The sequence below is a fragment of the Cnephaeus nilssonii genome (assembly GCF_951640355.1).
Source record: "Cnephaeus nilssonii genome assembly, chromosome: 6".
NCBI classification, from domain to species: Eukaryota; Metazoa; Chordata; class Mammalia; order Chiroptera; family Vespertilionidae; genus Cnephaeus; species Cnephaeus nilssonii.
This window is the reverse complement of record NC_137077.1, coordinates 16,436,196-16,463,860: the sequence shown is the minus strand read 5'-3', so window position 1 is coordinate 16,463,860 and position 27,665 is coordinate 16,436,196. Positions and strand designations below refer to the sequence as shown.

Genomic DNA, 27,665 nt, shown 5'->3' with positions numbered 1-27,665 from the left:
GAGAAAATGCAAACTAACCACTGTTGGTTCAATCCTCTGATCCCTACTCATAAATTGTCATGTCTCAAGTTGTGTCACTCAAGAGAGTTCCTGTATTTTTAGGAAACATCCTAAATTTTCAAAAATTTGATTGTTCAATTTAAATATTGATAAATGTTATATTTTGAGAAGTTGATTTTGGCATATAATTGAATTTTTGCATTGTGTACTGTGCTCTTTAAAATCCTTATGACTAGCTAGCTGGTTTTTCTCAGTGGATAGAGCATTGGCCTGCGGACTGAAGGGTCGCGGGTTCTATTCTGGTCAAGGGCACATGCCTGGGTTGTGGGCTTGAATCCCAGTAGGGGGCATACAGGAGGCAGCCGATCAATGATTCTCATCACTGATGTTTCTATCTTTCCCTCCCTCTCTGAAATCATAAAAATAATTGCCCTGGCTGGGTAGCTCAGTTGGTTAGAGCATTGTCCAGATACACCAAGGTTGCGGATTCAATCCCCAGTCAGGCCACATACAAGACAGCCAATGAGTGCATAAATAAGTGGACCAACAAATTGATGTTTCTCTCTTTAAAAGTCAAAGAAAATACCCTGTTTTGATAAATTATGCATATGTAGTAACATAAGATAAAATTGGACTGAAAAAGAACAGCTTAAATCTCCATTTTGTGAGAACTTCATGAAGTGTTTTGAGCATATTTTAAAGTGAGTTTAACATTTCCATGATAACTATTTTTGGGATTGAAGTGTCCATATGTCCATGAAGTTTGGTGCATGGCAGTCTTACTGCTAAATTAGAGTTATACACTGTTTCTTTAGCATAAGGTTATATAATTGTTCATGTAATTTTTATTTATGAGATAAATCACAAAATAATTGTTAAAAATTTCAGATACCACATGGTTAAGGAACAAACTGATTCCAAACTTCAAGGAATCTGTAGCTCAAAAGTGCTATGCCTCTACTGATAAATAATAATGTGGTAGCTTAATAAGTCGGCTCCTCCTACAATTCTTACCTCAGATATTACTGAATCATTTATCTCTTAAAAGGCAGCCCTGCCTTCACATTTTTAGCAATGGTCATAGGAGTCCATGAGGTGTTACCTTCATCATTGATAGAGTTTATGAATCTTTGGGTTATTACAATGTGACTTGGAGTTACCTAGAAAGCAACAATTCCAAAGTTTTCATGAGCTTCTATGGACTAATGTGCCATGCATGCAACTGTCAATAAATGCTGGCTATGCTGAATGAAAACACAAGACATACTGTAATTCTTACCTAATACTGGGATTTGATGTACAAGTCTGCTGGCTTTCTTTGGGGAATGTGGTATATGCGAGATTGGAAAATGGAGGATAATTCATGTGAAGGACAATATTATTTCAAGACCCATGAATCAACCCCAGGGGGTTGTATTAAGCAAGGTTAAAACTTAAAACATCATTAACATGAAAATATGATGTGACCCACTTTTACTTAGGGATAAACTGATTTACTGATTTTATTGACAATTGAAACTTTCACTGATATTAGTGCAGGGAATTTTCACAGCTGAGGATGACTCCCTCATAAGAGACCATATATATTATTGAAATAATTTTACATTGTCTACTGTTAGGGAACAGATAAAGTTTTTCATCCTGTATTTGCCACGGAAGCTATCTGACTTGAAGACAAAATCAAGACCATGAGCTTAGTGACATTCAGATTTTAGGTCCTCAGCATGGCTATCAAATTACTGACAGATTTGTGAGTCATTATTTCAGTGAGTAGAACTAGCACCAAATAAGATGAGTGCCTTGTTTGGCACTGATAGAAACAAAACATTCTTCATAAATGAATTTTCAGATAAATTTGTATTTTTTAATGTAAAAAATTGTTTTTTTGTGTCTAAAATGCATTATTGTATCTTATGATGATTTCATGGAACATAATTTACATTCATTTGGTATTATCATTATGAACAAATACTGCTTAGGATGGACTACAATGACAATCTCCCTTTGTGACATAGAGCTGTTTACAAAAACAGTCCCATACTATATAACTTTTTGTTATATCACTTAATGGCTTTGCCCTTTACTAGATGTGCCAGGCAGTTTAGACATGTTAATGCTAGTATTCACAGCAGCCTTGTAAGGTAGATATTTTTATATATAGATGAAAAAAATTAAGGTTCACAGATACTAAATTTTTCTGAGGCCAAGAACTAAGTGGTGGGAGAGCCAGATTTGGAACCCAGATATCTCTGATTTCAAAGTCCCTTGTTTCTACTATGTTAAAACAGAATGAATCAGTCTTCAACAAGCCTGGCTTTGCCACTGTAATTATGGAAAATCTATCATAACAATTATTATAATTTCGAACAAGAGAACTCAAATACCCCAAACAAGAAGAAACTCAAAATCTAGTTCCAGAAACCCATGAAACCATTTGAAAATATGATGGGCACCCAGTGCTTAAGCAAAATGTAAGCAATAAAATTGTGAGTGAAACTTTAAGAGGAACAGCAGTTCAGGAAAGAGGAGAGAATAATATGGAATCAAAGAAGCAGAAAGAATGTTTCTTTGGGCTCAATTTGGAATTATGTGAATCAATTTTAATACTAATTGTAGTAGCTAACATGTAATACTAGACCTAGTCTTTTAAAAAATAAGTATGGCCCTACCTGGTTTGGCTCAGTGGATAGAGCGTCAACCTGCGAACTGCAGACTGAAGGGTCCCGGGTTCAATTCTAGTCAAGGGCACCTGCTGGGTTGTGGACTCAATCCCTAGTAAGGGGTGTGCAGGAGGCAGCCGATCAATGATTCTCATCATTGATGTTTCCCTCTCCCTCCTCTCTGAAATCAATAAAAATATATTTTAAAAAAAAGTATGTTCATAGGAAAACTTGCAAGGACATATAGTAAAAAATGAATAGTGTTGACTGAGGAAAACTGTTAAGCCTTGAAGAACTGTGGAGATGCGGGCAAAACTTCACACCTCCACCCAAGGCGCTGCAGTCTCTGATCAGGTCAGCCTCCCTCAAGTTTCTCTTAGGCAATCCTCAAACTTCAATATCCACATGAATTTCCTCAGGATTTTATTACAAATGCAGGTTCTGATTCAGCAGCTCTGAGGTGGAGCCTGACATTCTGTATTTCTAACAAGGGCCTAGGTGAGGTTGATGCTCTGGTCTCTTCGAAGGAGAGAGAGCTCTGTCTCTATTGGTAGTGGCCTTGTGGTTCCAGATCCCAGGAACTCTGGTTATAGCACAATTCTTTCCTTGGGATACTCATGAAATTAATAGATGAAACCATCTTCCCCTCCCCAACTTGAGATAACTTGGATTACTGTTTCTTGCAACCAGAGCCCTGATTACTAGTAAACCCCCTCATAGCCAACTCTAAGTTCTGTAAGATCAGGGGATACTTGTTAACCAGCTATGTAGCCCCTGAGACACCTACACATGTGCTTGGCACACATTAAGCACTCCATAAATATTTTCAAACAAATGAATTAAACAACTAAGGGCAAAACTACCTCTTTTGCCCTAGCTGATTTGGTTCAGTGGATAGAGCATCAACCTGTGGACTGAAGGGTCTTGGGTTCGATTCCCCTCAAGGGCACATGCCTGGGTTGTGGGCTTGATCCCCAGTAGGGGGCATGCAGGAGGCAGCTGATCAATGATTTTCTCTCATCATTGATGTTTCTATCTCTCCCTTCCTCTCTGAAATCAATAAAAATATATTTTTAAAAACCCACTAAAAACAATCTCTTCCTTAAATGAGTAATGAATGTAACAACCCTGATTTTAATGGCAGGATCCAGTTAGGACCCCAGACACACAGACTATGCTACCTGGCAGTCAGTGAGGACAAGTGGGGATTCAGATCCTGCCCCATCTAGTTTCCCAGTGCTAGACTGGCAGATCCTGCTTCTCCCCACTTGTGTGTGTGTGTGTGTGTGTGTGTGTGTGTGTGTGTGAGGAGGATGTATAAGGTTCTTGCTAAAGAAAGTTTCAACTACATGTTTTAGCATACTTATTTTGAAAAACCAAGTGATCAACCCTTTTCAATATTTTATTTTTACTGTATAAAATTGAATCATGTACAAAATGGTATTTACTCCAGAATTTCATTATTTCTAACTTGTCAATCTCTTCATAACATGACAGAGGTCCCATTTAAAAACCAACTTACTTCAATCTAACCTAAATAATTTCAAACTAATCTGTACCTGAAATGTGTGTTATTTCATCTTTTATATCCTTAATCTCAGCTTGGACTATTGTTAAATTAGATATTTTTTCATGTAAGAAAGCAATTTCTTTCTCTCTTTGTAGTAAGTCAGCAACCAGTCTCCCAATGCGTAGTGTTAAATCATTTACCAATGGTTCCAAACGGGAAAAGTCCTTCTTTAAATTATACACCTTTGGCTTTAGATCATTTGCAAAAGTCACTGTCTTCAGAACTTTAGCTCTGTCACTTTCTAAGCTTAACAACCTGTCTGTGTGCTTGTTGAAGTCACTCTTTAGCTCCGAGAGCATCTTCTTAACAGAGTTAATTCTCTGTGAATTTTCAGATGCTGTCTTTCGGAGCATTGCTGTTCGGTCAATGCTGCTGGAAAGAAGATCGCCTATGTTTTTTACTGTATTTTTTTCTGCTTTTTCTATTTTACTTTCCAGTTCTTGCACAGAGTCTGTCAATGATGTTATATCAGTTACTAAACCAGAAATACGGCGTATATCTGTCTTTATAGTTGTAATCTTGAGACCAACATCTTTTGCCATGGAAGTTGTACTTTGGTCTACTTTTGTAACATCTTGTGAAAGAGTTGTCAAATTGTTGTTCAATGTGCCCTGTTTTTCAGTTATCCTGTTGGACCAAGTTTTCAACTCATAAATTTCCTCCTGGAGATGCTTTAGATGAGCAATTATTTGAAAAGACTTCCATTGTTCCATGATAGCTTCAGACTTCTGACACTATAAGAAAATATAATACCATAGTAACTAAGTTGATTAAGATCTCAACAGTTAAAATTTAACTTAAATTTTGTTAATCCTCACCCAAGGATATTTTCCCATTGATTTTTAGGGAGAGTGTAAGAGAGAGGGAAAGACGGAGAGAAACATCGAAGTGAGAGAAACACATCGATTGGTTGCCTCCTGCACGAGCCTCAACCAGGAGAGAAGCCTGCAACCAAGGTACCTGCCCTTGACCAGAATTGAACGCTGACGCTCTATCCACTGAGCCAAACCGGCAAGGGCTCAACTTAAATTTTATGTTAGTTTTAACCATAATTTCACTGCTCCTCTGAAAAGCATTTGGTAAACGATGTATTAAGTATATTACTAATGAATAAGAAGGAAAACAATTAAGGAAATATAAACTGTTACTGAGAATGACATTTTTAGTTATTATTTTTGTACTATCAATCCTCTGTACAGTGACAAAATGAGCTAAATGATAGTGACTTATTTTTCCATTGCTGGAGAAGGGAAGAACCTTCTAGATGAGCACTGGTAGAATTGGGGGGTGGAGGGGCAGTCAAACAAGGCACTATAACTTCTGAGATGTAAGTTGTGTGTAGTTATAACAAGTGCCAGAATGAATGTCCAAGACACTTTATTTTATTTAAAAATATATATATATTTTATTGTTGTTTAACAGAGAGGAAGGGAGAGGGATAGAGAGTTAGAAACATTGATGAGAGAGAAACATCAATTAGCTGCCTCCTGCACACTCCCTACTAGGGATGTATCCGCAACCAAGGTACATGCCCTTGACTGGAATTGAACCTGGGACCTTTTAGTCCACAGGCCGACGCTCTATCCACCGAGCCAAACCGGTTGGGCCGTGGTCGGCAAACTGCGGCTCACGAGCCACATGTGGCTCTTTGGTCCCTTGAGTGTGGCTCTTCCACAAAATACCACGGCCTGGGCGAGTCTATTTTAAAGAAGTGGCGTTAGAAGAAGTTTAAGTTTAAAAAATTTGGCTCTCAAAAGAAATTTCAATCATTGTAATGTTGATATTTGGCTCTGTTGACTAATGAGTTTGCCGACCACTGGGTTAGGGGCACTTTAAATACACTTATCGTCCTATTACTTTTATGAATAATTTTCTGGGGTATCTAACTATCTTAAATAATTCAATTTAACTAATTCTTAAGTTCCTAGTATGTTATTAGGCATGGCAGGTGTGAGAGACATAAAGATGAGTACAGCTTAGGCTGTGGCCCCAATTCAGTTTACTGGTTTAGTAGAGAAGACATACATGTGAAAAACAAAACAACAAATAAACAAAAGCTGTCTCCACAGTTCTAAAATTCCATGATTCCAAATACAAGTGGTTCTTAGTTCTTGTATGTTTCAATGCCATTGTCCTTCCCCACCATCCACTGTATACTGATATCTCTGAACTGTCGTTTTGGTTTAACTTGGACACATTAGCTGATGAACAATTTCATGTTGTTATTGTTGTTGGCGGTGGTGTGTGCAGGAGGCAACCAGTCGATGTGTCTCTCCCACATCAATAATTCGCTCCCTCCCTTGAGGCTGCCCTTCCACTTTCTCTCAAAAGCAATGGAAAAAATATCCTTAGGTGAGAATTAAAAAAGAAAGAAGACAAAGGAGCAGCTATGTAGTTGCAAAGAAACAGAAGGCTGAAACGGGGCAGTAGAACAGTTAACTAATTCAAAGCAGCAACCCAATTGCCCCATCATATATGTTTGTATATTTTAGAATTTTTTTCCTCAACAGGTTTATGCTTCTTTAATTATTGGTGCGGGAGGTGCCCCTCCCGCCCCCCCCCCTTTTTATAGAGAAGTTAAGATTGTGAAAATGTCATTGCAACTGTGGCAATAAGGGGCAGCCACAAATGGGAAGGAAATCGAGTAGTGATTGCAAAACCGCGTTTTATTTTGAAGGGGAAAGTTTTGCAATCAAGTGTATTCACTGAAACAGAAGATCCCCAAGGGTGAAAAGAGATGGCTTATTTTCATTTATTTCATTACTAGGTTATCATTTATTAATGTATCTACTCTGTAAATGTTGTTTGATAGCATATAATGCAGACACCTCAGAAAGAGCTAAGTTTATTCTTAAAGGATCAGGTCATTAAGAAGCTGTTAGTAAGCCTCTTTGTTTTACTTGGTAGCTTACAAAAGCAATCTATCAAGAACTTCCACTGACCTTTACTAAAATATAAACTCGATACACTGTAGGAATTGTCTACTAATGGTTTTACTGAATTATTTTTAAAAATTACTTATGGCTTGCTTAAGCTACTTAGGATGTACAGAAGACAGGGAGAGTCTATCAGTTGCAGCTCAAAAGATTCAGCCAATGATTTGAATATTTACCAAGTTATATATATACTAGAGGCCCGGTGCACAAAATTCATGCACGGGGCAGGGAGGGGGGTCCCTCAGCCTGGCCTGTGCCCTCTCATAGTCTGGGAGCCCTTGGGGAATATCCCTTTCACAGTCCTGGACCCCTTGCTCCTTACCGCTTGCCTGCTCGCTGCTCCTTACCGCTTGGCTTGCTGCTCCTTAGTGTTGCCACGGAGGTGAGAGAGGCTCCCACCACCGCCATTGCACTCGCCAGCTATGAGCCTGGCTTCTGTCTGAGCAGCGCTCCCCCTGTGGGAGCACACTGACCACCAGGGGGCAGGTACTGCGTTGAGCGTCTGCCCGCTGGTGGTTAGTGTACATCATAGTGACCAGTCGTTCTGGTCATTCCGCCTTAACCGTCGCTTAGGCTTTTATTATATAGACTAGTGGCCTGGTGCATGAAATTTGTGCACATTAAAAGGGAATTAATTAGAGGAAATATTTTAATATTGCTATTTGCCCTTTCCCTATAATAGAAGTGTCAGAGATGAAAGAATATTAGTAAAATGCATATGAAAATCTCCCTCCTGTCAGAGTCTGGTGCACACTGCGGGACCCAGAGTCAAGTCCCCGCCCACCCGCGCACACCTTGAAATTGCGCGAGACCCAGACCCGGCTGGCCCCACCCCTGTCAAGCCTCGCCAGGAGTGGGGTGCAGTCTCAGTCCCCCCAGCCCGGTGCCAGGTGGGGGGCGTGGCCTCAGGTCCCCCGGTGCAGCCTCAGGCCCCCCAGCTCCTGACGACCATTTGCACTTAGCTCTTTATTATATAGGATGCAAAGTACTAAGCTAGATTGTCCTACAGTGATAAATATTGTCTGGATATACAAACATAACAACATGGTTCCAGGGAATGATTTCTGGGTCCAATTGGCTTTCCAAAAACTTTGCTAAAGGATCTTTGAACTGCACTAAACGACCTGGAAAATGTCTCTAAAATTTAAAGTGGGAACCATCGACTGGTTCCCACTTTAAGCCAGAAGGAATCAAATCACTTGGTACAATTCCCTCATTTTACAAATTAAAAACAACCTCAAAATCAAGTGCTCAAGAACACACACTTGGTGGCAAAGCCTAGGTCAGAGGATTCCCATCTAAGGTTCTTTCTCCTCCGCTGCTTTCCCACTCCTCCCTAAACATTGTTTAATTCCTTCTTATGCCCAAGGCCCAAACAATTTTAGGTCACAGTTACAACTTTTGAGTGACTCACAGTCTAGTTTAATAGCGACACGGTAGTCGTTATTTGGCTACCAACAAGTTTGGCTGAATTACAGCTTTTTGAATCCTCAGGGTAGTTCTACTGACAGGTTCCTCGTGATTTTTTTCCTCCCCTGGTTGAACAGCAGCGGGTTGCATCGAATAGTGTGAGGACAGTGGCCTCTGGAGTTGGACAGACCCAAAAGCTTGTTTGCAAGATTCCTAATCTTGCTGATTTTCTATGTCCTCATTTGTAAAATGGGTCATAGTTAGCAAAGCTGTGGTGAGAATGCTAATGAACAAAATCAACTAACAACAACAACAAAAAAATAGAAACGAACTCATAGATACAGAGAACAGACTGACAGCTGTCAGAGGGGAGGAGTTAGGGGGGCTGGGTGAAACAGGTGAATGGATTAAGCAAAAACACCACCACCAAAAACTCATAGACACAGACAACAGTATGGTGATTACCGGGGAAAAAGGGGGTGGGAGCAGGTAGGAGAGGATAAGTGGAGGATAAATGGTGATGGAAGGAGAGTTGACTTGGGGTGGTGAACACACAATATATAGATGATGTATTATAGAATTGTACTCCTGGAACTTATATAATTTTATTAACCAATGTCACCCCAATAAACTCAATTAAAAAAAGAAAAAGAAAAAAGACCTGCAAAGTGCCTGGCTGACGTGGCTCAGCAGTTGAGCGTTGACCTAAGAACCAGGAGGTCATGGTTCCATTCCCCGTCAGGGCACTGGGGTGTGCAGGAGGCAGCTGATCAAGGATTCTCTCGCATCATTGATGTTTCTATCTCTCTCCCGCCCACTTCCTCTCTGATATCAACAAAAATATATTTTAAAAAATCATGATGATGTATCAAATATGGTGATAGGCCAAAAAATTAAGTAAATAGAAATGAAGAATACAAGAGATCACATCTCTCTGACAGGATGGAGGTTGAAAGAACAAACTCCAGCTAACTTTATAATCTATTTTATTAGTATGAAAATAAAAAAAACAAATACAATTTTGTCAGTGCACACAGACAAGAACTTAGACATTCAGAACTCGAGGAATTTAATGTTAAGATTCCAGAAATTAATGCTGTGATTTTTAATAGAAAGACTCTTACATTTTTATGACCCACAGCTATCCACCGTAGTAGAACTTATTTGGGATTTTCCCCAAAATGTGCAAATTTACATAGTACAACTACCTGACCACAACTACCTTTTGTAACTGACTGCTTTCAAGTTGTTTGTGCTTAATTCCACTGAAACTGCATTACAACAAGGGACTACAGTGGTTATTGGCAAGAATCAACAAGAATAGTACTTCCATATACAGTTGTCTCAGTTTTCAACACCAAGTTTGGACACTCTTAATGTATCAGTTTACCAATAAAAGTCTCATGTGCTCCCCCAATCCTGCACATTTCTGATTGTCGTTATTAGAAAACTACAGCTAGGTCTCTGCTTAATCACCTTAGTATGCCTGTCTTATTCCTTGTGACCCTATTATGTAATTTTGAGTAAAATAAACCACTATGTGAAACAAATCTGGTTGGGTAATTATTTGGGGGACTCTTTAAAATAATGACATACTTTTTTTTTTTTTCAGCCTGTGACATTACTTTCCGAAGAACTATAATAATGACATACTTTTAATTTCCCTAATTGTCATCATTTCTCTCTTTTTTAAATTTTTATTTTTTGTGTACTTGGCTCACTGTGGGGAGTGGCCCTGAGGCAAAGGAGAGAGGGTGGAGCCTGAAGAGCAGAGACTTTTATTTTTTTAAAAAAATGTTTTTATTGATTTTTAGAGAGAGGAGAGGAAAGGGAGAGAGAGAAACATTGATCAGCTGCCTCCTGCAAGTCCCCTACTGGGGATGGAGCACACAACCCGGGCATGTGCCCTGACCACCTGGGAATCGATGGGTGACTTCTTGGTGCATAGGTTCAGCCATACCATCTGGGCAAGCAGAACCTTTTAAATCTGTTTCATCAAATCCTGTGCCTGTGTGAAGAGGCCAAAGGTTGCACCTCTGGATGAGAAAGTAACAGCTCAGGCTTGGGGAAGGCGAGTGGAGGGGATGCCTGGAGAGCTGCGAGATGGTGGGAAGCTGAACTGGTCCCCAGAAAGGGGAAGCGGAGGCCTCCTCCTCGGAGCATTTGGCACGTCTGCCTGTGGCCTTAGTTTGCAGTCCTGTGATGCACATTTTTGTTCGTGGTCAGTTCTCCATCTGGTGCATTCAAGGCCAGTACAGTGTCTTACTTATCTTGGCTTTAACAAACTTGGCATGGGCCAGCTGCCCAGCAAACATCTCTGAAGTGAATAGCATTCATTCACAAATATTTACTCCACTCTTGTCAGGTAACTCGGCCTGTTCTGGTCCTTGGAGATGTATCAGTGAACAAAACAGATAAATCCTTGCATTCCTAGAACTCACATTGGGGACAATCGTTAAAATAAGTTACATAGAAAGTTTCTTAGGGGGACAGGGAGTTGGAAGTTTACAGTTTTACACAGGAGGGGCAGTGGAGGGTTAAGAAAGACCCTCAAGCCCTAGCCGGCGTGGCTCAGTGGATAGAGTGTCGGCCTGCAGACTGAAGAGTTGCGGGTTCAATTCCAGTCAAGGGCACATGCCGGGTTGCGGCCAATCCCCCTCACCCTGTAGCGGGTATGCGGGAGGCAGCTGATCGATGGTTTCCTCTCATCATTGATATTTCTATCTCTCTCCCCCTCTCCCTTCCTCTCTGAAATTAATTTAAAAAATATATAAAAAACTTTCCATAGCTGCTTAAAAAAAAACAAGAGAGAGAAAAATCCTCAAGGAGAGGAGGGAGCATTCTAGGTGAAAAATTAGTGTAAAGGTGTGAGCAGGGAGAGAGGGAAGGAGTGGAAAGTGGTGAGGCGGGAGAGTTAAGGAGGTGGCAGGCTGGCTCTCATTTCTGCTTTTTACTCTTTAAAACAGGCCACAGGCTTATGGTGTATGTTCTAGATCGAGTAATTTACCTAGAGATCCTTTATCTAGCAAACTCAGGAGTCTGTAGCACAGTCAGAACCTTTTTTTTTTTTTTTAAATAAAAAGCCCAGCTATACAGAGATATTCCAAAAGTCCATACTTCAAAGCATACACACGGCATTCCTAGGAAAAACCTTAAAAAACAAAAAAACAAAAAACAAAAAAACCAATGATATGGTTGGGGCAAAAGTAGGCTTACAGTTGTTTGTATGGAAAATAATACAATAATGAATAAATAATAATACAAGAATAAACTTTTGCTTACTCACAACTGTAAACCTACTTTTGCCTCAATGTATATTACTCTTATTTAAAGATTCTTACAAGTATCTATAACACAGAATCTTAACAAAAAGTAAAAACATTTCCAAGGCTCCACAGTTTTCAAAAAGTGCATATTAATGCATAGCAAAGTACCCCAATCTTGCCCTTGGGCATGTTATTTTTTTAATAAACAAAATTCCTATGAACTCTGTGGTCTGGATTCTTAGCCTGTAGTAAATTACAAAGGAAATTACAGTAACAGATCAGTGGGTCACCTTTCCAGGTGACAGAAGAGATATAAGAAGTAGACATAAGGTTTGAAAAATAGCAAACTGGGGTCACTTAGTGAGGAGGTAAACACCCCTCATTAGCTACTAGAGATATTAATATATTTGGGTCCAATGGGTGAAATTCATAATAATGACCATTAATTAGAAAAACATGAAAAAATATTAAGGATATTGCTTTTTAAAAAGTAGAGATATATGTATATATTTTAGAATTATTTCTATTTAAAATGATTAAAATGGAATAAGTTGTATTGCTTAGAGATAAGCTTTGATTGTCTGGATAATACATTTCTGTGGACATCTTACTTCTTTTCCAATAATGTAGGGTGAGTGAGACATATCAAAATAACACAAAAGCATGGAACTAATAAACTGATGTATAATAATATGGTTCATCAGAATAAATGTAGTGCATTTAAAGGTCACTATCAATTCCTTTATTTTCTAGATTAGGTTCTTTTAAAGTTCCCTTTTCTCCTGCACTTGAATATACTATAAAGTCATGAACTTTTCCTTTCAGAACGTCCAGTTCATTTTGCATCTTTAATATGCTGTTGTCGTACTGAAGTCCTTCAAGAGTTTTCTGCATTTCCATGATCTCAGATACTGCTTTCAGCATATCATCTTCCATATTAAACATCTGCAGAGTTAAATCTTCCATTTTCTTTTCTGTCCCCATCAGATCCTGAGAGACTCTGAGAACAGAGCGAATTGCACTTTCAATGGTTGGCAAATGTGTCTTGCATTCCTCAACTTTGGGTTCGTAGTTGGAAAGCTTATTAGTCAGGTCTTCATCTCTGGCCAAGAGAGCATGCTGTTCCTCTTCTAACTTTTCAACTGCTTTTGCATCAGAGCCCAGCTGCTCCTCGACTCGCAGAAGATCCTCTTCTTCTTGTCTTTTCACTGTTCTGATATTTCTGAGTGTGCTGTCTTCCAGATCTTTTAGCCTTTCCGTGAGCAACTTTATTCCTTGTTCAGCTGAGTTAATCTGAACAGTCACTTGCGAATGCATATGCTTTGATTCTGATTTGAAAGTGTCTGTATTAGCATTCATTTCTTCCAGGCTTCTCTCCCAGAAATTTGTGACATTTTGGAACTTCTCATTAAGGCTTTGCATCTTTTGAGCGAGCATCTCTTCACTAACTTGAATGTCATGCATGATATGCTGGAGGTTGGATACTTCCTGCTCAACCTGGGTCACCAAAGACATGGATGATGTAGCTTCTTGCAGGATACTTTCAGTAGACTCAAGCTGCATTTATAACACAAAACAATTCCCAAGGCTACTTAATAACTTTTATATTAGGGAAACATACTTTAACAGTCATGCGCCAATTTCAAATTCTGAAGATGTCTAAAATACCAAGTATATTAGAGCCATATTGGCAAAAACACTTATTAATTTAACGTTGTTTTAACATATTTGAATTTAATAGATTAGCACTATGGCAGAGAAATATACCTGAACTTATAATCCTAAATATTCGCACATTTTCATGGAGGGATATTCAACTGAAAGATAATGCTAAAGGGAGTCTGAAGTATAGCACTTTTCTTTCTTTTTTTTTTACTCCAATGGAAAACAACTTTGTTATTTCTATGGTTATTTGGATGTTTAAGAAACTGTAAGTTAGTTATAAAATTTGTTCACTTTTCTAAATCCAATGATTCTGGAAGAGTTTCTGCCTGAAAAAAAAAAATTGGTTGACTAACCTTTGTGGAGAAGGTACCAGAATCAGATCTTACAAATATCCCAAAGGCAAAATGAAGAAAAAACCAGTTTAGTGAGACAACTATGTCAAAGAGTAAAGTGTCCTAAATATCTGTAAATTATGGTAAGCTCCTGGCATGTCCTCATATGTGTCCGGAACATAGATAGACCAGGTTGTGCGCCTTAGTCTACACTCACAAAGATAGCCTTCGAGACACAGGAAGGAGTAGAAATGAATGTTAATTTATCAAATGTTTGCAGCCTTGTGTTGAAGACTTAATGCTGTTCAAGACACAGTTCTGCCCTTGAGCAGCTTAGTGTAATTGGGGTGAAAGCCAAGTCTATATACGCTGTGATAGGGGAAGAACTGTGGAAGCAGTTACATGGGGCACCCAAAGGAGACTTCGATGATCAAGGAAAGTATTCTAGAAGCATTATCTAGTATCTGCTTCTAATTACTTCCTCTCTAAATCATCCTACACACTACAGTAAGATTAAGCTTTTAGAAACTGCTATGTATATCATGGTACAATATGTTTCCTAAAATATTGGTACAATATGATGTTTTCTAGGATCAAGTCCCAGATTCTATAACCTCTCTCTATGCTTGTCTTCCCTCCTCTTTGCTTAGCTGAGTTCTGCCCTTCCTTCAAGGCTCCGACCAGATCTCAGCTCTTCAGTGCAGCATTTTCCCATAACCCTAGTCTGACAAGCCTGAACCTCGGTACAGCAGCACATACTGTATTATGTATTTGCCACCTATTTGGCACTCAGCACATATGATTCAAGAATTTTTGAGTGTTCACTCTGTGCCAGACCTGTGCTAGACACTGGACATAAAATTATAGATATAGTATAGTCCTTGGCAGGGGAGAGAGAGTTTTGGATCTTTTATGACGTATATTCTAAAGTTCCAATAAGACTTATTGAGTGTCCTCTGTTCCATTATTATACAGAGATATAGGGATACAGAGATACAAGACACTGTGATTAGCCTAAAGATCAGTAAAGGAGTCAGTTAACAACAACAAAATCACAATAGATTATGATTTGTGTTATGACAGAATTAGCACAGGAGAATGGGTGCTTAAGGAGAGGATAGAAGTCTGGATCTCAATGAGGAAAGGCTTAGGAAGTGACTTGGAAATCTGACCCCTTAACAGACTGATGAATGAGACAGTGAAGACAGGACAGCTTCTAAATTCCTTAGGCGAAGAGAGCACATCTTGTACATTTAAAAAAATATATATATATTTTATTGATTTTTCACAGAGAGGAAGGGAGAGGGATAGAGAGCTAGAAACATCGATGAGAGAGAGACATCGACGAGCTGCCTCCTGCACACCCCCCACTGGGGGATGTGCCCGCAAACCAATGTACATGCCCTTGACCGGAATCGAACCTGGGACCTTCCAGTCCGCAGACCGATGTTCCATCCACTAAGCCAAACCGGCCTCGGCCATCTTGTACATTTTTTGTAGTCCCCGTATCTTGAGGTATAAAGAACATGTTTGCTGATATTTAGGAAGAAGAATTGTGCCCAGCCGGCATGGCTCAGGGGCTGAGCGTCGGTCGACCTATGAACTAAGAGGTCACGGTTTGATTCCCAGTCAGGGCACATGCCCAGGTTGCGGGCTCGATCCCCAGTGGGGGGCGTGCAGGAGGCAGCTGATGGATGATTCTCTCTCATCATTGATGCTTCTGTCTCTCTCTTCCTCTCTGAAATCAATAAAAATTTATTTTAAAAAAAGAAAGAAAAAGAAAGAAGAATGGCCATAAACCTTCTGGGCCCACCCCCATCATACCTGAAGCAGTTCCAGGTGACAGCGGGGAACAATGTGCAACCCCACGGAATAATACAATAGGACCGCTTCGAAACCTTGTTTACAAATTATCTTCAGTGCACACATGTAGCCATAATACAAGTTCCTTTAAAAGCCAATTTTGAGAAATACTTGTACATTGGTAATGCTGCTAGGTTTAGTTGTCTTGTTAGCAGCAATTACCCAAAGGTAATTTCCTACCTGGACTGTTCATCAGAGCATCACTATACCCTGAGGCGTATATCTCAAGAGTCCCCAAAAGTTCAAAAGGATAACAGGGTCTCAAGATTTAATCTGCAAACACATATATAGTGACTAGTATACCACAACAGCTATCATTTATGGGCTGCCAATATATTCTAATAGTTTTTCGTTTTTTTTAAGAGAGCTAATACCTTAAATTTATCACTGCTTGAAAGTTTTCAAAGAGTTTACATATGCATTGTATCTCATCTAATCCTTATAAAACATTTGTTATTCTCATTTAATAAACGAGGAAACGGAGGCCAAGAGGAATTAAGGTGATTTTTTTCTGAGGTGATGTAATTGTGATGGGAGTCCAGATCTAGTTGGTTTTTCCTCCTACTGCATTACACTAGCCATGAGGATCAGCTTTGTGAGAAGGCAGCTGTTGTTAAACTACTCCTAGGCAGACTGGGAGAGAAAGAGCTATACAAAGGCTGAATAGTTTTTGGATCCTATGATAATACTAGGGGCCTGGTGCATGAATTTGTGCACGGGTGGGGTCCCTCAGCCTGGCCGGCAATCAAGGCCGATTGGGGCCGTCTCGTCCAGTCCTGATCGGGGCTGATGGAGGCCGGCTGGCCGGGGAGGGATCCTGGGAGGGTTCCAGGGTGTGCCCAGCCCATCTCGCCCAGTCCCGATTGGCCGGACCCCAGCAGCAAGTTAACCTGCTGGATGGAGCATCTGCCCCCGTGGTGGTCAGTGCACGTCATAGTGACTGGTCGAGCAGTCGACCAATAGGTTGGACACTTAACATATTAGGCTTTTATATATATGAATATATTTTAATATTTAAAAAATCTTCTTTAAAAAGCATTTTATTTGCTACCAAATTTTTCATTTAAAAAGGAAATCTTTCTTCAAAATTTGCTTTCCATAGCTTTTAAGCACATTCAGTTTCTGTTTCCTGCCATTTTTTTTTTCTATCATCTTCCCCCTGATGAGAGAGCCTCCAACAATTATAACCAGATTCTAACTTGAGCTCTACATCAAAATACCAGCTCTTGCATCTTCTTCCCAGAGGCCCCTAAGCTCACATTCGATCCCCTGGCATGTTCGAGGGGATGTGTGATTTTCATCCATGGCTTTTACCTTCTGAGGGAATATATGCCCATTTTGTGCATGAAGCTGCAGGAACTTAGACCCTCTATTTTTTTTCCTGTTTATTTTTATAACATTCTTGCTCACCCTGGTGACAGGCACAAGTCCTGTTTACCTTATGACTTAAGTAAAGATTTAGCACATGAAGAAATGAACAAACAAGGTAAGTTTCCCAATGATACCTTGGTCTCCAGTAGCCAGGCAAGGCCCACAAATGCCTCATTGATTATAGCAGACCCTCTCCTGAGAAGTGTAGTAGTTAACATTTTTTAAATCTGTTGCACATTTCTAAGAATCACAGAAATAATGCATCTGCATCTGCAGCTTGAAGAAACACAACAAAGATCTGGATTTCAATTTTCATATGGCTCCACAATCAATATTTATGTTTAGGTTAATCAGTCTTATATGTACATATATATATGTTTACCAATCAGAAAGTAAAGAATAAAACACCGATGAAACTTTGCCCAACAAATGCTTTTCCTATTCTAATTTTATATCAAAATATCAAGTATATACACTTGATATTTAAATAGAAAACTGAGGTCACCTCAATATGAGCATGTTAGTCTTTTCAAACAATAACAGTAGTTGTATTATAAAAAAATATTTACCTTTCTAAATGTAATTTAAGTCTAAATTGGATTGAAGGGAGAATGTAAAGAGGTATTTTAACCTGTGAGAGTTAAAATAGCATTGTTTAAAAGGCAGGAAAAAAGAATTTATGAACTGGGGTAGAATGATGATAGGAGGAAGGAAAATGGAAAAAATCTTCCCAAATAAGCCAATTAATAATTACCTTTTCTGAAATTAAACTGATTTTACTTTGCAGCCCTTGGAATTCGTTGTTTTCTATTTTCAGTAACTGGTATTGGTTTTCCACCTTTGCAAACTTTTCCGATTGTTGAAATACAAACCTGGAAAAGAAAAAAAAAAATCACTCTCTCACCTAATTCGTATCTATTTAAGTCTGAATTTTAAAGGAGTATTTTATACCCACTTCTGGTAAGGATGACAAATTCTAGTATGGGTAGTGGCAGCTTTTATTAGTTTATTTCAATAAACATCTAGGTAGGTAGTAGTTTAATGGTACTACTCATGCAAAGATGAGTGAAACTGCCCCTCTTCAAGTTCACAGCTGGCTCAGTGAGCAAGACGGTGTGACAGTTGTAATACATGTATGCAGAATATTTTGAAGGAAGAAATAATGAATTATTTAGAAAAAAATATGTGATCTCTACTATTTTGACTATGTAAAAAAAAAAGCATTTTTAAATTAAAATGTAGAAGAGAAAAAAAAGCAAGCAGTGAAGTGGAAGGAAGAGGACATGATGGTGATTAGAAGTTGCAAAATAACCGGACTCAAAATGGATGAACACAGGAGTCACTGTTAAAGTGACAATAGAACACAAACACATATACAATTGTTTATAATAAGAAATACACGTCATATCGATGTACTTTGGATGTCCTAAAATTGGAGTGTTTTTCCATCTGGCAGATAGTACAGGGCAGAAGCATGAAAAAGTTATCCCAGTCTTAAAAACTATAAATGGACTGTTGTGTGTTTAGAACTTGAAATGAGCAAGCACAAAAGACATGCTTCGAATCTAGTACTATTCTGGTCCATCTACTTTGACTAAATTCTTTGGGATCCGAAAGAGCAGCAGTTGAAATTCTTTGTTTGAGGCATCAAAAAGCAGTGGAGGGTTGGAAGGAGGGGGCCAAAAAGGGAGAAAATGGGTCATCTGTAATGCTGTCAACAATAAAAAGAAAAATAGCATGACACAGCCAGCCATTTTTCAATCAAGTTATTCTATCATATTAAATTCTTTTTTAAAATAATAAATCTTTATTGTTCAGATTATTACAGTTGTTCCTCTCTTTTCCCCCCATAGCTTTCCTCCACCCGGTTCCCACCCTACCCCCCTACCCCCATCCTCATCCATAGGTGTAAGATTTTTGTCCAGTCTCTTCCCACACCCCCCCACACCCCCTTCCCCCTGAGAATTGTCAGTCCACTCACTTTCTATGCCCCTGATTCTATTATATTCACCAGTTTATTCTGTTCATCAGATTTTTTTATTGACTTGATTTTTAGATTCACTTGTTGATAGATATGTATGTTACTTTGTTGTTCATACAAAGTAACATACATATCTGTGCATTTTTATCTTTACCTTTTTCTTCTTCCTCCTCTTCTTAAAGAATACCCTTCAGCATTTCATATAATACTGGTTTGGCGGTGATGAACTCCTTTAGCTTTTTCTTATCTGTGAAGCTCTTTATCTGACCTTCAATTCTAAATGATAGCTTTGCTGGGTAGAGTAATCTTGGTTGTAGGTCCTTGTTATTCATCACTTTGAATATTTTTTTGCCACTCCTTTCTGGCCTGCATAGTTTCTGTTGAGAAATCAGTTGACAGTTGTATGGGTACTCCCTTGTAGGTAACTGTTTTTCTCTTGCTGCTTTTAATATTCTCTCTTTGTCTTTTGCCTTGGCATTTTAATTATGATGTGTCTTAGTGTGGTCCTCTTTGGATTCCTTTTGTTTAGGATTCTCTGCACTTTCTGGACTTGTAAGTTATTTCTTTCACGAGGTAGGGGAAATTTTCTGTCATTATTTCTTCTAATAGGTTTTTAATATCTTGCTCTCTCTCTTCTTCTGGCACTGCCATAATTCGGATGTTGGTACGTTTGAAGTTGTCCCTGAGGCTCCTTACACTATCTTCATATTTCTGGGTTCTTTTTTCTTTTCCAGTTGGGTGTTTTTTGCTTCTTCATATTTCAAATCTTTGACTTGATTCTTGGGATCCTATAGTCTGCTGTTGGATCTCTGTATATTATTGTTTCGGTCAGTGTATGCTTAATTTCTAATTGGTCCTTTTTCATATCCTTGAGGGTCTCACTAAATTTCTCAGAGGTTTCTAGAAGATTCTTGAGCAACCTTATAACTGTGGTTTTGAACTCTATATCCAGTTTGCTTTCCTCCATTTCTGTCATTTGTGACCTGTTTCTTTGTCTCTGCATTTTGGCTGCTTCCCTGTGTTGATAGAGTGGCTTTGTGTGCTAGGTGTCCTATAGGGCCCAGTGACTTAGCATCCCTAATTACCTGAGGTGGACACTCTTGGTGCACCCCTTTGTGGGCTGTGTGCACAGTCTTGTTGTAGTTAAGCCTTGATTGCTGTTGGTATCACTGGGAGGAATTGACCTCCAGGCCAATTGGCTGTGAGGACCAGTTGTGTCTACAATGGGAGAACTTCTGTGCTGGAGACACCCTTATGGGGAAGGACTTGCTTCAGTGGGGCTTTGGTGCTCACTGAGTCTGCCCCAAGTGTGTCTCTTATGGATGTTAAGAGTTGTAATCTGGATGGTCCCACTCTGACCACTGGGTACACTGGCTCTTGGATCTCCAAGGAGGTGCAAAGTCAGCCACTGCCTGAGGCCACCCAGCAGGAGCTACAGCGAGATCTGCAGATTCCTCCTCTTTGTTTGGGGTTTGGAGGTGCCCAGATGAGGCCCAGCTGTGAAGCAATGCAAGCTGCTGTCAAGTCTTGGGCCTTCTCTTAGAAGCTCTCTGACCCAGCTGCAGTTTGTTAGGTTTTTAGATTGAAAAAGGCCAGGCCATTCATATGTAAAAGCCTCTGCGCACAGCTTGGGTGGGGTTGTAAATTGGGTGGGGCGGGTCTCAGGGAATCACTATGGGGGAGCAAACAGCAATGGCTGACCATCAGCCCTGCCCCTAAGAGGTCCCTGGGTCCCTGTATCCCGTGGTGCCGTGCAGGAACAATGATCACTGCAAGCAACTCTGAGAGAAAGCTGCCCTCGTGTTCTGGCCCGATGTCAGACAGTCCAGTTTCTCCCCATATGAGTCTGAGTCCCCAGAGTCTCACCCGGAACTGGAGTTCAGAGCAGTCGGGAGCTTGTATCACCCTCCCGATTGAAAAAGACAACAGCATACCTAGTTGCCAGCTCGCTTTGCGTGTGCCTCTGTACCTCCGCACTTTTGCACCTCTGCACCTCCTCCCAGTCTCAGTGTGCTTTTCTCTTTCCTTCTAGTTGTATAACTTCCACTCAGCCAGCCTTATCCATGGTTCTGGATGATATCTGTTTTGTCTTTTAGTTGTAGTTTTTATTTTTTTATTATTTTTTTCCTGTTTTCTTTTTTTAATTACTTTATTGATTAAGGTATCACATATTTGTCATCAACCCCCTCCCCCCGTTCCCTTCCCAAACCCCCCCACATGCATGCGCCCCTCCCCCTGTTGTCCGTGATCACTGGTTAGGCTCATATGCAAGCACACAAGTCCTTTGGTTGATCTATCTCCCTTGTCCCCATCCTCCCCTACCTTCCCTCTGAGGTCTGAGTCTGATCAATGCTGTTCTTGTTCTTCAGTCTATGTTGTTCATCTTTTCCCCTAGATGAGTGAGCTCATGTGATACTAGGAATATACTTATAGGAACCGAAAATGAGACAAGCAATAATAGTTATGCTGAGAGGCAAATGAATCAGTCTATAGTGAGTTTCTTTCTGGGCCAACAGTTCTTTTGAGTCCCGGTTTCTATGTCCAACAGTTGTTTATGTGTTCATAACAGCAATGATATTTCAGTTCTGGATGGTGGACAAATGGTGGTAATGCAGGTCCGACCCTCTCTGGTTTGGTCCTGGGCAATCTGCAGTGACGCATATCTGCTGACTGCTAGTATGGCAAGGCATCATCAGCGTCTTCCATCTCTGGTAGTTGTAGTTTTGATATGGTTGTGCAAGGCAGCAAGTTCAGGTGTTTACCTATGCCACCATCTTCAGCTCTCCCAGACTTTTTAAACAAATGTTTATAATGTCAGATGAAATACATTTATTTATTTATTTAAAATATATTTTATTGATTTTTTACAGAGAGGAAGGGAGAGGGAGAGTTAGAAACATCAATGAGAGAGAAACATTAATCAGCTGCCTCCTATACACCCCCTACTGGGGATGTGCCTGCAACCAAGGTAGATGCCCTTGACCGGAATCGAACCTGGGACCCTTGAGTCCGCAGGCCGATGCTCTATCCACTGAGCCAAACCAGTTAGGGTGAAATAAATTTATTTTAGTGATGGCTCCCATCCATTCTATAACACTGAATGTGCTAATATGAACTTTTAAACAAAACTTCTGATTATTAGAAAACGCCATTATCCTAATTTTTAAAGATGGATATGTAGACATAATTCTCTTTTGATTGGCTGTTTCATTCTTGGCTTTTAAGAGGTTCTTTTCAGAATATAGGCTTATCTGGCACCAGCAGACCAAGGATAGAGACTATTCTAAAGAAATACATCTAATTTCAAGGACTAGTTTTATCATTCATCACTCCAGTGTTACCTCATAGATTTATGCTGTACATCAGTGTGTTCATTCAGAATAAACTCATTATGATAAAAAGGACTTTTTGTGAAGGTTGATCCACTACAATAATACATTAGGATTTTCCATTTTATTAAATATTTTTTAACGTTGTTTATCTCTGCACTTCTCTTCAATATTAAGCAAAAGCTTGAAGAAAACTGCCGTGTTAGTGGAAATATCATCTCTGATGACAATTTGTAGGTGTTTTGTTTTTTTTTCATGGTTAGCTGCTCACCAAAATAAAAAAAAGAGATAAGATTCACCATTGCTACATACGAGTAGTGCAAGCATAAAGTTGACTTACGGTTAGTAATGAAAAAATGAAAAGTGGTTTGTATGCTGGAGTATTTTTCACTTAGATGTGCCAGACACTATTCTAAGTGCTTTATAAATATTAACTCTTGAACATTAAGATGATGACTTTCTAGAAGTCAAAACTGTATGCTTAGAGAAGGTGACTTTAATTCTGAAAAACTAATTTTTAAAACAGGCTTTTTAACAGGAGCAGTTCAAAGCCTTTTTACACCCATATTCCCTAGTTTAGATGAGGTAAACAATTAGGGTCTGATTAGGGCTACAGCTTGTAGTTGAAGAAAAAAAAAGAACTATAAGTAGTTCTGGAGTAAAGATTTCTATCTCTAGGGCCTTGACTATTTATTTATTTAAAAATATATTTTATTGATTTTTTACAGAGAGGGATAGAGAGTTAGAATCACTGATGAGCTGTCTCCTGCACACCCCCTACTGGGGATGTGCTCACAACCAAGGTACATGCCCTTGACTGGAATCGAACCCGGGGCCCTTCAGTCCGCAGGCCGACGCTCTATCCACTGAGTCAAACCAGTTAGGGCCCTTGCTTTTTATTAATAATAGTGGTTGAGTGTGGAGTTGGGCAACTGTGGCTCTGCCATTTACTAGCTGTATAACCTCTCTGGGCAAGCTACTGAAGTTATCTTTGCTAGTTTCCTCATCTGTCAAGAGGGGATACTACTACTGAGTTCATAGGGTTGTACAGATTAAATAGGTTATTTACAAAGCTCCTAGACCAGTGGTTGGCAAACTCATTAGTCAACAGAGCAGCAAAGGCTCTGTTGAGTCTTAGGCTCTACTGTAGAGTCTTAGGCTCTGTTGAGTCTTAGGCTCTACTGTAGAGTCTTAGGCTCTGTTGAGTCTTAGGCTCTACAGCAGCGGTTCTCAACCTGTGGGTCGCGACCCACAGGTTGAGAACTGCTAGCAGGGTCGCCTAAGACCATCGGAAAACACAGATATTTACATTACAATTCATAACAGCAGCAAAATTAGTTATGAAGTAGCAACGAAAATAATTTTATGGTTGGGGGTCACCACAACAAGAGGAACTGTATTAAAGGGTCATGGCATTAGAAAGGTTGAGAACCACTGCCATAATCCATTGAGACTTCATACAGATCCAGGGCCTATAGTATTAAACTGCATTTCCACGTTGTGTTGCCTCTGCACAGCACCTTTAAGACTGATGGTGGCAGACAGCTGATTGAGGACTAATATATTATAGAAGTTTCCCTGGCCGTTTCAACTTAATGAGAAAGAGGCAAATAACCAAAGGCAGCTGTTATTATGGACCTTCAGCAAGAAAGGAAGTTCCAGGGCTACTGCTAGGGCCAGCACCACCTTAGTCCTGTTTCATTTTTAGCATAATACTGAATGGCCAGAAAAACATTGATTATATTCCATTAAAAAATTTTAAAAAATTGATTTCAAAGAGGGCGAGGGAGATAGAAACATCAATGATGAGAGAGAATCATTGATTGGCTGCCTCTTGCACGCCCCACACTCGGGATCGAGCCCACAACCCGTGCATGTGCCCTGACCAAGAATCAAACCCTGACCTCCAGGTTCATAGGTCGACGCATAACCACTCAGCCAGACCAGCGGGGCAAGAATAAACTATCTTTTAGATAAAACTTCATTAACAACAAAAAGCTGAAAAATGGCGTTAGCCATGATTTTGCTGTATATGACTTATAGTGTGTTAGATGATAGACAAAAAAAACCCAGAGTTAGCTGGTTGTTTAAAGAGCTTTTGACTTCTTATACATAATTATCACAAATGTGTTGAAAAAATTTTATAAAGGAAATTTAGAAATCTGTTGAAACTTCCAAGAATACTTTTTTTTTTTACACTGGAACTTCTGGTTTTTAATTTACATAATTAAATAAGCTTGTAAAGTATCATTTGTGTCTTATTTAGTAACTACATACCCAACTTTTAAACTTTTTGAAAGCAGAATTTCTTCAAAAAACGTTCTTAAGAGTTTACAAACAGTATTCAAGCTAACACTCAAAGCCATATAGTTTTGGGTAACTGTTATCTCCAACATCTTATTGTTAAACTGACAAGTCAGGACTTTATCTGTTACACTTTATCTATTTACTTTCTAAACAAGAATTCCAAGCCTAAAGGCCGGAAGACACTGAAGTAGAGATGTCTTGAAATCCTCCTTAGGCAGTAGGGTTTAAACTTCCCCTCTCAATTTAATCTAAGTGTAAGAGGATGGATAAACTGTATTGACAGGCACATATATTCAGTGTTGTAGTTTAACCATCAGGACAGTGTCAGTACAATAAGCATTAAATAGCTGACAAACTGGACTGTAGATGCTGAAGCATGTGTTCTAGAGTTAAAAAATCTCAATGGCTTTGTTGTAATTCTAGTATTTTGAGATGCCAAATGTTTAATTGGAAAATACTTGCAAATGTCTTGCCAGAATAATTTTTTATTCCCGAAATTACCATGAGTAAATATTTGCTATAAACAGTGACTGAAGTATTTCTACTTCCAACTCTTGTGGCAAAAGATTTCACAAGAGCAATTAACAGTCAACTATTTTAATATCTATCATAGAATCTGCCTGTTTAAGAAAAAAGCTTTAGATATTGTTTTATCATTTTGCAAAGACAGTTCAAATAAAATCTTCCTACTGAATGTAATTTCTTTGGGCCTTTACCATAGGCACTAACAAATTCTGTGGAAAGTAACCTCACAGGGTAATTTGATCATATATTCCTAACTGGGCAGGTCATGGTGGGTAGTCACATCCCAGGCATATAACTTTTTTAGTAAAGGTTTGCCTTTGCCGTAAGCAAGCCCTGTCCATTGTTAGCACAACTTTGAAATAAATTATAATAACCACCCTCAAGAGAATTAATCTTGTTAACTATCCTATAATCAAATCCCCATCTTGCTTTTTCCCACCTTTATATATTCTTCCTTAAGTTCTCTCCTTAATTTCGAAGGCATAAAAGAAACTGCGAAACTGTTATTCTCTGGAGCATTTTAGATCTTGCTTCCCAGCAACTGTCACTAATTCTGGCTCAAATAAACTATTAATAAAAATTCTCTAGTTTTGGACATTTCTTATGCCAACAGATCACTATTAGTGTTTTTCCCCAGGATAGGAACTAAATTTTTGAAAAAGTGAACAATTGGTGATATAATTTAGCTCCCATGCATATGTACCTTCAGATAAATAAATTCAGTAAGTAAAACCAGTTGTATCAGGTTCCAGAGAAAAGCAACATATATCTTTGAGCAAACTAAATTCTATTACTGAATAACCTTCCCAATACAAAAAGGGCTTAACTTACCTAAAGGCCATGCATTTTAAGATATAAGAGCAGTTTTCAAAACAGTAAATTCAGTACATTTATTCCTTGAAGATCAAAATAAAGTATTCCATAAACAAAAATAACATTAGTAAAATGACAGTATAGCAAGAGAACATTTAATAATCAACATTTCACATTACTGTGACAAATCTTTTTTTTTTCTTAAATATATATTTTATTGACTTTTTACAGAGAGGAAGGAAGAGGGATAGAGAGTTAGAAACATCGATGAGAGAGAAACATCGATCAGCTGCCTCCTGCACACCCCCCACCGGGAATATGCCTGCAACCAAGGTACATGCCCTTGACCAGAATCGAACCCAGGACTCTTGCGTCGGCAGGCCGACGCTCTATCCACTGAGCCAAACCGGTCAGGGCCAAATCTTTTATTAAGATCGACTTAGGATGAGTCACCCCTAAAGTACAATTCCAAACTTACTAGCATGAAAAATGTTCTAGACTACAGGATGTCCAGGACCCCTCCTAGAATTTGATTACTTTTGAAGATGAATAGCTATCTTCGAAATACCTTAAAAATCACTGAAAAATGGAGGGAAAGTCTAATGTAAAGTGTGTCTTGTCACCAGCGCTACATACCTTTGTAGCTTTCCAGCACCAAAATTCCATCTGCAGCTTAGGAATAGACTTTAAATTCACAACGCATATGCACACTGATCAGAATATGAGAAATCCTCCAAACTTAGAATCATTAACGTTTGTTGCTTTGAGATCCTAATGAACTCTTTCAAGGTTGCAAACGTTTCCATCAGGCATTTATAGGGCGGGGCAAATCTGTCCCGGACAAATGCATAGCGGACCGGAATAACGTGTTCATAAAAAACGGTCAAGCTTCTGCAGTGTAGCAGGCACTGGATAAAAGTTTGGCCGAATCTGTTCTCTCTTAAGAAATGGCTGACTCGTTCCAAACCCTCCCCTCCACTGCAGTTGAGCGATCGGGGCACGATCCCAGCGCAAAGTTTATAAAACGGGTTACAGGGAAAGAGCGAAAGAAAGCAGCTGGGTTGGCCCTCGTTTGAGGTCGAGGCAGAGGAACAGCAGCCGCCAAACTGGGAGGTTTGGAGACGGGAGGATGCCGAGCCGGGTGGGGCCCGGGCGGGATTCCGACAGGAGCGGGGCGACCACCGGAGGCCGGACTTGGGGGGGCCGGTGCGGCCTCGCGTCCACTTACCAGGCCAGGCCCAGGCACATGCCCAGCGACAGCAGGCTCACGCCGGTCCGGGGGTCCCCCCAGCCCCCGCTTCCACCGTCCCGCGCCTCGGCGCTCTTGCCGCCCTCGCTCCGCTTCCCGGGATCCGCGGGGGCTCCCTTGGGCCCCGACTTCTTCCGGCTCTTCACCTCGGACATGTCTGCAGGTCCTGAGAGGACAGCTGACTCCGGGCGGCCCCTACACCCAGCGGGAGCGGGACGTGGCCGCCTCAGCCTCCGCGGGAAGCCACGGCGGGGACCGCGCCCCCGCCCAGACTGAGCTCCGCCCACGAACCAGGCCCCGCCCTCCCTCGGCCATCCTCGCTGCTTCGCGGCCTCCTCCCGTCCCCTAGTTCCTCCAGCTGAGTCAGGCGGCCACCCCACGACCCGCC

The 27,665-nt window shown here is 40.0% G+C and overlaps 1 protein-coding gene across 2 annotated transcripts; it reads right to left on the bottom strand.

Annotated features, from left to right (window-relative positions):
* Positions 1-60: 60 nt before the first annotated feature.
* Positions 61-27,665, bottom strand: IKBIP (IKBKB interacting protein). 2 transcript variants are annotated; one of them, XM_079774027.1, is made up of 3 exons: positions 27,257-27,665; positions 17,828-17,945; positions 61-4,964 (listed from the first exon to the last, which is right to left on the bottom strand). In XM_079774027.1, the coding sequence occupies exons 1-3, from the start codon at positions 27,430-27,432 to the stop codon at positions 4,209-4,211; spliced, it is 1,050 nt and encodes a 349-aa protein (XP_079630153.1). In that variant the 5' UTR covers positions 27,433-27,665; the 3' UTR covers positions 61-4,208. The 2 variants fall into 2 exon arrangements, with proteins under 2 accessions (XP_079630153.1, XP_079630152.1); XM_079774026.1 differs by lacking the exon at positions 61-4,964 and adding an exon at positions 7,176-13,399 and having other exon boundaries at positions 27,257-27,652.

Coding starts and splice junctions, on each gene's coding strand:
- IKBIP (XM_079774026.1), bottom strand. CDS start 27,432: ATGTCCGAGGTGAAGAGCCGGAAGAAGTCGGGGCCCAAGGGAGCCCCC. Junction 17,946..27,256: donor ATGTGCCTGGGCCTGGCCTG/GTAAGTGGACGC, acceptor TTTCTTTTCCAG/GTTTGTATTTCAACAATCGG. Junction 13,400..17,827: donor TCAGTTTAATTTCAGAAAAG/GTAATTATTAAT, acceptor TTATAAATGCAG/CTTGAGTCTACTGAAAGTAT.